Genomic DNA, 13,253 nt, shown 5'->3' on the forward strand with positions numbered 1-13,253 from the left:
AAACAAAGATAAAATCTTGTACAATTAAACTAATCCTGCAGAGTGAAAATGAAACAAAAATTGTGACTACTACTTGCAACATCTCCCCCTCTCTTGTTTCCAGATTTCTCTCATTTACTGGAGCTAAGAACAGAGAAGTTTCATAGTGATAGAACCAGAAAACATTCACACACTATGTACTTTTCAGCAGTAGAAATTTTACCTTCCCTAGCAGGAGGGTGTTAATTCTATGATGGGGTCCAGGCTGGCTTTTATAATACCAGCACTACTGCTACCACCAAATTAAGGGTAAGAACATCGCATACCTCCTGTTAATATTTCATATAAATGGTTTAAGCATCTCCACCTAATGTATACAAAGTCTGCATTCTTGCATTTAAGAATTTTTTCAGCTGAAGTTTAATCTGCTTACGTTTTGCTTTCATTGGGTTATCATGTTCCCCCCGAATCAGCATGCTAATAAAATAATTAAACCTGTTTTTATCATAAAACTTTTTTTTTTTTTTTTAAATCCAGTGACATTATCACTAGGTCTTTGTGATTCTCAATGCAATGCAGGCAGATTGAGGCTGGTGAGATGAACCAGCAGGGTTCTGTGCAAAGCTCCCTGCAAAGACAACGCTGTGGGAACACCTACATGTGATGTTGAGCTTCCATCAATAAAAGAACTATAATTCAACGAATGAAAGGGGCAAACCAAGGACAGTAGGTCTGGTGGGAAAAGACCTACAACAGGTTGGATGTTTATCAGCCAAGAAATGGGTTTGGCTCCATCAGCCTATATATTTGTGTAAGACTGAATAAAAGGCCAGAGTTCAATTTCTATTTCATCCTCCTTCCTTGAAATGTTTGCTATAACAGTGTGCAAAAAAAAAAACACCGATAATGTTAGTGACGATGTCTTTCTGGAAGTGGGACAAAATATCACATTATTAGTGCAATGGGATATGACACAGAGGTGGTCTCTGGATATACACTCATGCACAGCTTTCCCGATATATGACGATGTCCAGGAAAAACAGCCTCAGGTTACCTGCAGTGCCCCACGCCAGCCATTTAGCTGCCATTCCTTTATCCACACTGCAGACGTGAACATAGATTTTCTACAGACACAATTCTGCCCCCATAATCCATCTTTCTTACTTACCGCACAAGAGCCTTTAAAACACATCTTTTCAAACTTACCTACCTGTCCTTCTGTCTCTTAAGTGGTCACTACTTACTATTACTTACTTACTTTTCTGTATTCCCCCCTCCTATTGTGTACTACGTTACCCCACATCTTAGATTGTAAGGTCCTTTGGGTAGGGTCCCCTCCTCTTTCTGTGTTCAGTGTTCTCACCAGCCCCTTTTAGCTGGGCGTACCAACCAGCACTTTTCAGCAACCACCCGGCTGGTTTTAGGTTGTTATCAATTAATTGGGTCACAATACCAAGGCTGCCACCCGCCTACAATTTCTTGCCACCCAGCTTAAAAAGATTTCTGTGTTGAGCACTGGTGTTTATGTTTGTCAGTCGTTTGGAACCCCTATTTATTGTACAGCTCTGTATAATATGTGCTGTTTTATAAATAATAATAATACAAACAATCAAGGCCCATTTACAGAACATCTGTGCCAAAAGCTGACCATACACCAGTAGTGACGAGCTATTGGGGGGATAATATTGTTAATTGTACCGATTATTGTTTGAAAGAAATTTCTAGCCTGTACAGTCACTAGACACTTTCAACCGTGGTTGGCTGGCTTGTGGTTTTCCACAGATTAAAGCTCTTTATCTAACCCTGTTAAAAATGATGGCATCAGACACTCCTCTTCAGCATAATATAGAGTGTGATACAATGAATAGGGGTTGCATATGACAGAAATAACACAAGAGAAGGAACGGACCCTGCTCAAACTATCTAAGAGGTTGGGTAAAAAAGTACACAAGGCCTCATATACTTCCAAAATGATAAGTCTATGAATGGCAAATGGCTTTTACTACAACGCTGCCCTATTCAGTTACCAGGAGCAAAATAAAAGTCCTGTGTAAGTAAATGTCAGTGAAGTTGTATCTCAGGCTATGGACTCCCCTGTTACACTGACACATGTAGTGATTTACACAATCCTCCATATCAGGAAGTAATGTGTATTTTCTTCAGCTTCCAGCACTAAACAGAATAGCAGGGGCGCAGATAAAATGTGTGTGCTGCCGGACATGGGAGGGGGATTATAGCAAACTTGTTGCACTGCTAGGAATGCAATCCAGCGATCCAATCAGCATCAGTGCAAATTGTGAGTAAAGCTTTCTATTATCTCCAAAGCTTGGTGCAGCTGAGCTTCCATAGAAAGAGGAGGGGCAGAGACAGCTGTACAACACTTAGGTGACTATATTTACCAAGATTTCATGGTTACAGTGGTTTGAACTAGAAGTATAAGAATAGGAAGTATTTTCATAGAATGTGCAGACCTATGTTGCTTCTAACTGGAGTAACAAACAGCAGCAACTCTGCAAAAATCAGACAAGTGCAGGATGAATTCAGATTATTGGTTATTATTTGTTACTAAACAGTTGTATGGGCGAGATGTCTGTGCGCAATGGACACCATCCTGCAAATACATGCTGTCCATGTGGCTGGGAATAGTCTCTATTCACAATAACCTGAACCTTTATGACATCAAACATGGTGTCAGAACCTGCATGTAGCACAGACAACAATGATTCTGTTTATGAATCTGTCAGAAAGAATTCATGAGACCAACCAAGTGATAGCTGAAAATCAGTCTGCTTAGGATCCATCAATGCTCTGCTGTATCATTGAAAATGTAAATAAAATAACATGTGTTCCTACACTAGGAGACATTGGGATCATTTAGGAAGTATAACATTGTAATACCTTATAGCATCACAAGTATGAAACCACAGCAAGAGTAATAATACTATGGAGGTACTCACATCGATGGGCTCCACTTTAAGTCCGTTGTTCATTTTCTACTTCCAGCCTTGTAGGATAATCAGCGAAGAGGTCCTGGGTAAGGAGAAAAGAGAGGATTCAGGAGCTGCTCATTGAACAAATCCAATCTTGCAGAGTTTGCCTCTCCACTCCTTGTGCTCACAATCTGCCCATGTAACTGTATGACAAGCAGAACAAAACAGAGCTCTTTACAGGAAACTAGCCAGACTGTGAAAATATCAGGGGAAAACTGCAAAATCAAAGAGTACAAAGGGCAGCAAGTGCTTCGTGCAGGGAAAGGACAACATAAAGGGAGGGGAAGAGCCCCAGGAAAGTTGGAGCAGCTAAGGAAAGTCCCTAAAATACCAGCTTTGTCAGAAGTGACGCCATGGTCATGTGACTGAGCCAGATACACCCACTGAAAGCAGGAAACAAAACATCAGGCTGTGTGCAGTGCAGACGTGTTAGACACTGACACACTGACACTGACACACTGCCTGCGCTGATCATACTTCTGCACCAAGGGCTGCATGTGTGACAAATGTGCCCGCCTGCTGCAAACAATAACAAATGTCCTGTGTGTGGGTTCAGGCTTGGAAATAATTCCTCATATACAATAAATTGTGATCAATGTTCAGGTTTCATTAAACCTGGGATTTCTGTCCTAATAACAACACATTTTATTTAATGCATTGCTGGCCCCTCACCAACTCTGTCCTGTCTGTAGGATATGAATTACAATAGAGCAATGAACAGAAGTTCTCATAGTTGGCAAATACGGAAGATGTTTCACAGGCACACTCATAAGTATCTTGGAGGAAATTTTTCTGACACATAAGGCATACTGCTGATCAGCCAAAAAATGGAAACCCCTCCCAAGAACAGGAACAGCATTGCTCAACAATGTTCAGTAATGCATACAGTAAGATCTGAATATATATATATATATATATATATATACACACACACACAAACATACATATATCATGCCATATAACACATATAATATGACATACCAACTGTTCATATATCACTTCCACCCAAAACCAATAGTTTGCTTTAGTGTTGCAACAGCTGCCAGAATTCCCCAGATATCCCCATGTTTCACATTCATTACAAAAGGTAGATAACAGCACAACATCCCACATATGGGATTCCGGTCATAGGGAATATCTGAGGAGTTTATCTGCAAATGTGCTGTGTTCTGTGCCATGGCCAAGAAATCTTACACTGGACCTTTCCTTTGTTTGCGACATACCTAGTGGTCACAACATTTAACTCATCAAAGTTCATCCAGAAATAAAATATCAGACTTTTTTTTGCAGCAGCAGCAGCGTTACCACTCCCAGATACAAAAAATGATAGTGACTGCATACAACTTTGCATATTCGTTCAGTAAAATGTATTATAGACAAGTTAGTTGTTCTGCAGAATCCTTTGGTACAATCTATTGATACCTCATGCACACATTTACACACAAGTACACCACTCAATGAGCAGACGCACATGCAGTGCTGTAGGGCCCTAATGACCAACCTTCAGCCCTTTGCTGGGTACTGATTTGTGAGTCCATTGCCTTCCAGCATAATTGCAGCAGTGCTCTCCCACCCTAGGTGCCCAGAACCATTCAGTATATGTCCAGGAATACGAGGATATAAGAGACAACCCTTGTAGAGAAAGCATAGGAACACTACAACTGTGCCAATTTGCACACCAATGATGTTATAGAAAAAATGCTCTATATATCCATACCTGAACTATGAGAACTGCTACAACATTGTGCCAGAGCCGGAATGCAGGCTCGTGATGAGAAAATGCTCATTCTAGAATAATGTCTCCCAACCAGGGTTCTGCGGAACTCCAGAGGTTGCTAGCGGTTCTTTGAGAAATGAGTATTTTTGTACCTCTGTAAGGGTGACTTCCCACTGCCTACCATGCTAGTGAGTTGTGGACATTATAGCAGGGCCTCCCTAAGACCCCAATTCTTCCCCCACAGTAAAAAAAAAAATTGAGAAAAGCGTTTTTAGAGATTCTGCTCTGTAAAGAGTATAGTTTACAATACTAACATACTACAATACTTAGTTATACAATACTAACTGTGGTCACTCATTTTAGGGAAACTACAGGATCCAGAAATGTGGAGGGATTGATAATAAAGATATTGTATTGCATGAGTTATAAAAAAAATGCATCAGGACATTGGTGCAAAGAGAGGGTCTCTGAGGGATACAATTTTTACCAGGTTCCTGACAGAATTCAAACCTTGCACTTACAAACATTTTCAAACTTTTTTCAAAAAACCCCTGCACATAAATACCAAAATGTAAAATAAGCTATGCATGTTACTGCTTTCATGCATTTTCTGCAAATAAAACGACTATCAAAAATTAGCCTAGCAACCTTAAAGCCCTATTGATGGCAATACCAGTGCATGAAAACACATGATAAATGTTCATGATAAAAGTGCATGATGACCAGCATCTCCCATAGCAACCTCAGATTTACTCAACATTTGATTGGCTGACAGAACCCAACAACAACAATTACCACAGAACACTTAACAGGTAACTCAGCACACGTTAAAGTAACAATGCAGTGGCACCTAACAAACTGAAGTAGTAAAGATATATATATATCCAAACTTTGAAGTAGTAAAGATATATATATATATACACATACATATATATATATATATACACACACATACATATATACATATATATATATATATATATATATATATATATACACACACACATACAAACAAGACTGGCCTTTCAGTCTACAGTAAATGTAAAATGAGCATACAGTCACGGCTCACCTCATCTAACAAAGATATGGTTCCATCTAGCCTTTTACAATGGTATTATCATACAGGATACAATAATCTCTGCATGACCCACTGCAAGTCCTTTGGGAAAACACCAACACGCTGTGCAGCAACTGTTCTGAGGGCCAGAATTAGCCCAACACAGTACTGAACTTGTTATTTTTATGGTATATATTTCACCTATAGGTTGTTGTGTACTAACATGAGCACATCCTGCTTGACATTAGCACATCCTATACTTGAAATTAAAAGGTCAACTACACAAAAATGTAATTTTTGCTTTACCTAGTCACAGGCAACTTAATCATGTTTGCCTTATGATTCAGTATAGAACTCTAGAAATGAAATACCACAAATAAAATTTTTGGGTAATCCCAACTGCAACAGCCATGATGGAATTCACATTATTCTGATGTTTCCACCACAGTATTTAGGACAAAATAAGAAATAGAGTAGAACAGTGGAACTTGTGTCATTGACTTTGGGAAGGGAGCAGAGACACAAAATACTACTGGAAAGTATCTTTTGGAGTCTCCCATAATATTTAGGCTAGCTAATGGTGAATTCCAGCAGCACCTACTATAATTAGATCATCTTTAAGAGAACAAAACAAATTTAATTTTCCATATGTGTAGCACTTTCTACTCCTAAATACCCCATATCGTAGGGAACACATAGTAAAATCACAAAAGCCTATAACTGTTTGCTGCCATTAAATGTGCAAGATCACAATGCATATAGCAATGTGCAGAGTGTTCATGAAAATAAGATACAAAGTATAAGTACTGAACAACTGTGGTTTAGACATAAAAGTATTTTTTGCGACACTATCCCAAGTCTGCACAGGAATACACAACCAATGTCCTGTAATGATGCATTCAAATCACATGAGGCTGTGTTGTCTACCTGATATGTCCTACAGAGCAGAACAGAAGACGGCTCCTTTGCAACCTAGAAACAGCTGCTTGATGCCCAAAGGCCAAGGTGGAAACTGATCATTGAGACCAAACGCTTGGATTAAGTGAGGCTTGGTAACCTAGAAAAGGTGGAATGAAAAACCCAAAAACCAAGAAAGAACTTGAGGAGCAGAGTCGCCAGTTTACACCCTTACCATACTATAAAGGTTAGAAAAAAAAAACTTCCTGATGGGTGAGGAACATCTCCAATGAATTCAAACTGGCAGATTATAGAGCACAGAGAGCACCAAATGCAAATCCCAGGGGAAGAGTCAGGAGAAGATACATGGAAGACAGAGCCAACAAACCCTGACCGAACAGAAACCTGGCCCTTGAAAGTACTGCGAGCCAAATGCCGGTCCAAACCAAGTTGTAGAGAGAAGAGATTCCATGAAGAAATTCCTGAGATATAAACCCCAAGATCCACACCAAAGAACGTCTTTCATGTCCAGCGACAGATCATAAGACACAGAGATTTACTAACCTTAGGCACAGAAGAAAGCTAAGACTCAAAGATGCGCTAATCCATCAAAACTGAGCTGCCAAATCTATGAAGTCTTGCTGATCCATTAAGGCATTTGCTAGGAATCTTACCCAGTCACTGAACCACATTAGGTGAGAGCCAGGCAAGTGCAATAAGGATCACTGAATTGATCCCATACTTGATTGTTCAACAAGTAGACAAACAAGAATGTTCGGGGCATGGGAGGAATAGATCAGGTTGTACTAAACCTATAGAGCCAAAGAATCCACTTCTTCCACTGTACCTGAAGACCAACATGTTCAGTTTGCTGTATACCACATACCAATAGGTATACATATGGCATCTCCCACCTAAGACACACGTCCTGAAAACTTTTTAGTGTATAAACCACTTCATTGAGGCCCAGGTGCTGCCAGGTAGGGGAGACCACTTGCAAACTGTCTAAGCCTGGGGAGAATAAAATGGACAAGGCTGGACGTAAAGTTCTCTCTAGGAAAAATCCAATCTACCTATCTTACCACAACTAAGTTACTTGTTCCTCCCAGATTGGTGATGCACTGCCATGGCATGAGTTGATTGCACCAAATTCAGATGATGTTTTAGGAGTTCAATGTTCAGTGTTGACAGGATAACCAAATTGACTGAAATACCAGAAGTTGACTGGATGACAAGATTCTTGTACCAGCAGGTTGCCCAGGACTGAACATTTCCCTAACTCTAGAGTTGGATTTCTAATCTACAAAGTCAGAGACAACCTGGTTTTCAGATGGTCTTCACATAAAAAAAACAAAAAACAAAAAAAAAACTAACTGATCTGCCCTGACCTTAACATATCCTACAATGACAGAACATTCAAATGTAATGCAGTAAACCGGAAACATCAAATGTGGCCACCCTAAACCTGGAAGTGTCATGCAAAAGAAGAAAAAGAAGAACTGAACGTTTAGGATTTTCTTCTGAAAGAAGAAAAATTCAAGGCTGGGTTGTACCCAAGACTAGACCAAAATACTGCAAGTGAGGAGTCAGTTTCGACACCAAAATCCAAATGAACAGCTGCAGCATCTGGACAGTTAGAAAGAAAAAAAGAAAATACACTGACTGAACTGTGACGTTTTCTAGGCACACCAAAATGTGGATTCCATGGAAGCGCAACAGGCTATCACTGGCGCCAACACCTTGAGAATATATGAGGCGCCAAAAACAATGTTTAAAGGGTCAGGTAATGAACTGGTAGTGTAGAGGCCCCTATGCAAGATAAAGTAAACATTTGTGCAGTGGGAATATTGGGACAATAATATCCACAAAGGCTAGTAATCATCCCTTGTGAGCAGAGGCAATGACAGATCAGGCAGATTTCATGCAGAATTTTTTAGACTAATGAATTCATTGAGCCTAGAGGCACAAGATGGGTTGAATGACCCTTTTTAGGTTTAGAAACTGTAAACAGGTTGTAAAACCCCTTAAACTGTCCTGGTATATGGACAATGGCAAAGACATCTTGTCAAAAATCGCCCAAAAGAAAATAAAAGGCAGAAGCATATGAGATAACTTGAAGCCCAGTTGTGAGGTCACCAAGCCTCAAACAAGGCAGGGAAGCACTGGTCAGTGACCACACAAGGGAATCTTTAAATGCAACGGGAAAGGAGCGTTCCCCTGACCAGAAAAAAAATGGTCGCCAAAAGATGAACAGTTAGGCTCCGCACTCCTATAGCTGTGGTCCAGAGTAAAACACTCCAAAAATTCCACATACGGCCTGACTTGTTACAAAATCGTGTGCAAGTGAAACACAAACCTGAAACATACCGCAGCATGTAGGGCTATCACAGAAAGAAAATCAGTGTACACAATAACTGGGGAAACCGTGTGCTGCTTGTCTGACTCGAGAGATTCCAAGATTTCAATATGTGGTCTGAATATTGAGGTAACTGGACAGGGTAGGCCTAGGTTGTCATACAGTTTTGTGTTTCAGTGTAAATTCTTTCTGTAGCTGGCAGTAAGATGTTCCTTCAAGCAGAACTAAATGTTAAAAAACTGTAAACAGGCAGGTTCTTGATCCTCATCCTTTTTCGAGTTTGGAATCTTCAGCCAGGCTGGTCATGCTCGAGGAAGTTCATTCATTCTCAGCAGCTCAGTGTACAATGTTAAAAGAAAAAGTATGTGAACAGATAGGTATGTTTTATTGCAGAAGGACATCACCTGTCCCCTCTTCAAAACAATAAAAAAATATTTCCACTCATTATTGGACAAATCCATCTTACAGGAAATATCTAACAGGGGGAAATTGGAGTCAGGCAAGTTATCTAAAAAAAAATCCGCTTGCCTCGTTGGCTTTTGTAGAAGGAGCAGCACAGTTTTTGATAAGTATCAAATGCCTAGGTGTCTTAATTGCATTTATCAAAATAATGTACATGTTCCGACTTGCATACAAATTCAACTTAAGGACAAACCTACAGTCCCTATCTCGTATGTAACCCGGGGACTACCTGTATTCTGTTACAACATTTAGCCTAGTTTTACTTCTTTACATCCTACTGATTACTACAATCAATGTCGAGCTTTAGAACACTTTAGAATCTTTCTCATGTCAGCATAAATCCTGTCCTAGCTGTATGTTAAATATTCCATGAAGTGCTATTTACATTCAGGTGTGTGAAACCACATGCAGTTTCAGTGCAATTTTTAGAAGAACACTGAAGTTGGTTACAGGACATTGGCACATGTTTTTTTTATTTTTTTCTCTGTGTTTTCTATTTCCCTAGTAAAAAAAATGTTACACATTTCTCCAAGTTTACTTTAGTTTTCGTGTTACCTTCGATACAAACATTATGTAAAACCATGTTTGCGGAACTGAGACGGACATGAACAAGTAATATTTAAAAGCATAAAAGGAGACCTGAACTCAAAAAGTGAAGATCTGCAATGTTATATAGAATATCTAAGAAATAGTAATTGTGTCTAAGCAGTAACCTGAAAAAAGTGCACCTTTTGTCCAGAACTCCTGCTGAATATAAGCCCATTAGCTCTAACCGCTATAAGAAGACGACAGTCACCTAAGGCTGACACTGGTACGAGAGGGAGAATTGTTGATGTCATTGCTATGCCGCTCACTTATTTTGCTTAAGTTTCTAACATAGGGATGCAAAACCCTCCCTCTTCCTGGATGGCCCCCTCCTGATAGACAGTGCAGAACCAAGAAAGGTCAGTAATGGGGTAAAGATCAGCTGGGGGGGTGACAACAGGCAAACAAGTGGTTAGCTCTTTACCCTCTGCTTGTTTTATTTAGTGAATGGTTTCCAGAGGTCAATTCCTCTTTAGTGAAATTGAAGATTTCTTCCATCACAAACTCAAAAAGACTAACGTTAGTGGTGTGTGTAGCAAATACCATACATAGACTTCATTAAGCGTAGCTGTCAAAGCAAAACATGCTCTAGGGGCAATAATCTTATAGTGTGGATTCGTTCTCATTTCGTATTTCATCTGGACATAGCTAAAAAAAGGTAAATGTCAGGGTCTCAACTTTTTTATTTTCTATCGATTATGAAAAGTTTGGGCTTTACATGCCAAACAAAAATTATATTAAATTAGATGGATATGACCCATTTCTGACCTTGTGACTGTACAGATAATAAAAACAGAGGCTCACCAAATCTAATCGTCTTCAGAGCCCAAAAACATGGGTAACTGTAGCTTTGGTCTGGCCCCTTCTCACATCCATACATTACTATAGGCTTCTTAATTTATAGACCTGGATCTTAAATGGACCTGTGCAAATCACAAGCACTACACAGGAGTGATTATATATTATATATATATACACACACACACACATACATATATACACACACATACATATATATATATACATTCACACATGGAATTTATCTCAGAGGGGACAGAGGTAAAACCCGGTGGTTGGGGAGTTTTTCCTTTTCTTGTCAGAGGGAGGGCAGGGGAAACAGAAGCAGTAACTTATACTATGAAAAGTGGTGTAGAGTAGAAGAATAGTAGTAAAGAAATGTGCAGGGAAATCATGGAGGGTGGACAGTTTACACTCACCTTCTATGGGGGCCAGAAGTGGCCTTTCACATATTCACTTATATATGAATAGGATATACAACAGAAGCAGGTTTACAAAGCATTTAATACAGATTATTTCATGTGACTGATTTCTCATTGACAACGGTAAATTCGGGGGGCGAGGGTGGGCAACAATCGTTTGAGTCCTGGTGTATGCAGCTCAAGAATTGTGTTTGCTCACTACCTTCACCTTTAACACACAATTGTTCAAAAAATACTGTCATGTATAAAATCATCTTTATAAAAAAAACCTGGGGAGTCTTAAGGCTGAGATTTTTAGAATTTTTATTTCCTGTTTACTCAGGATGACCTATCATATCAAGAATGTCACCAGGAAGGATAATTTTAAAACATGAAAGACAAAAATGACCTAAATATTCTGAAAGTAAATATATGTGATTACAGCAGAATTAGCATTTGCATGTTTGAGTGGAGAATATCCATTACTGGCATTTTCTTGTATTATGGTTTATACAGAACACAATAATAAAGAAGGATTCATGCTCACAAATGCCGATTCCCACTAGGTTGAACACTGAAATCAATTAGTGCCGCCGTGTCTGCAAACGTGCACCCAACACACATACTTGTGTATGTATGGCAAATGTTCACCATCCAATGCATTTTCTGACAAATTGTCACAGTATGATAGATTCATGAAGTCCTAATGCGGAACTAAGTTTAAAGGTTGCAAACAGGCAGGTTCTTTATTGCGGAGGGGACAGGAAATGTCTCTTCTGCAATAAAACAAACTTGGCTGACTGTTTGTAATTGTTTAGGCACATTCACCCCTCCTCATTCTGTCTTGTTCCTCTCCCAGGTTTGGATCATAGGACATCCCAGTTATGCTGGGATCATGCACAGCTCAAAACAATTTACAAAAAAGACAGCCAACACAGGCAAGTTTGTTTTATTGCAGAAGGGACAAGCAATGTCCCTGCTAGCTTGTAATTTGTTTTTAAAGCTAATGTTCTAATTAGGGTAAATAGAAAGCTTTAAAATAATGATAAATCATAGATTGCTCATAGCTAAAGTAAGCTAAAGAGAATTCCTATTTGGCTTTCCTTCAGTACTTGGTGTCCGAATATAGACAACTACTCCTCATCCATACGATGCATACAAGAATCGGCCTATAGAATAGCTGCGTGCTCCTAGAACACGTGTACAAAGCAAACCTCCATGGGGCAAATCCCCGACATCCTGGGTGTGCAGGAAGCAAAGCCAGACATCACCCAACCTGGAACCAGCGGCAGCAGTAGAAGGGAATCTTCAGTGCCAGAGTAAGGTAAGTATTGTAGTCTAACTTTTGTTATTACCACTGTTTCCATCATTTTTCTACCTTAGGTGGACTTATGCTTGAAACATTGGACCAAAGCGAATCAACACTTTTCTTAACATTCCCCCTACCACAAACCACTGCCAAGAGAGTAAAACCTATGTGGTACTAGAACAACTCAACAACATGCAGGGGGCGTGGTGGACAAAAAAAGGACACGGGGTGCAAAGGTAAGCCAAGGACGATGGGTACATGGGATAGAAAGGTAAGTGAAGGACACAAGAAATGAAAGTATTTGATAAATGAGGAGTACAGAGGATAAAAGGGTCAATGAAGAATAAAGGATGCAGGAGATGAAAGTGTAAGTGACAAATAAAGGGTGCAGGGGATGCAAGGATAGGTGATGAATGAAGGATGTTAGGGAAGCAAGGTTAGGTGATAAATGATGGGTGCAGGGGATGAAAGGGTGACAAATAAATGGTGGAGGGGATACAAGGTTAGGTGATGAATGAATGATGCAGGGGATGCAAGGTTATATGATAAACGATGGGTGCAGGGGATGCAAGGTAAGGTGATGAATGAAGGGTGCAGAGGATGCAAGGTTAGGTGATGAATGAAGAGTGCAGGGGATACAAAGTTAGGTGATGAATGAAGAGTGCAGGGGATACAAAGTTAGGTGATGAATGAAGAGTGCAG

General features: G+C 39.7%; 1 protein-coding gene across 4 annotated transcripts in view; it reads right to left on the reverse strand.

The window, feature by feature from the left end:
- NFKB2 (nuclear factor kappa B subunit 2) overlaps nt 1–13,253 on the reverse strand; it is a 38,218-nt gene that overhangs the window by 23,907 nt on the left and 1,058 nt on the right. For 2 of the 4 annotated variants that reach the window (XM_072423886.1, XM_072423884.1), the window contains exon 2: nt 2,937–3,009. In XM_072423886.1, the coding sequence (XP_072279987.1) occupies nt 2,937–2,969 (33 nt within the window). In that variant the 5' untranslated portion in view covers nt 2,970–3,009. Of the gene's footprint in view, nt 1–2,936; nt 3,292–13,253 lie in introns of those variants that run through there. The other 2 variants (XM_072423883.1, XM_072423885.1) reach the window with 2 other exon arrangements.

Source organism: Pyxicephalus adspersus, chromosome 10 (genome assembly GCF_032062135.1).
Source record: "Pyxicephalus adspersus chromosome 10, UCB_Pads_2.0, whole genome shotgun sequence".
In the NCBI taxonomy this organism is placed as follows: Eukaryota; Metazoa; Chordata; class Amphibia; order Anura; family Pyxicephalidae; genus Pyxicephalus; species Pyxicephalus adspersus.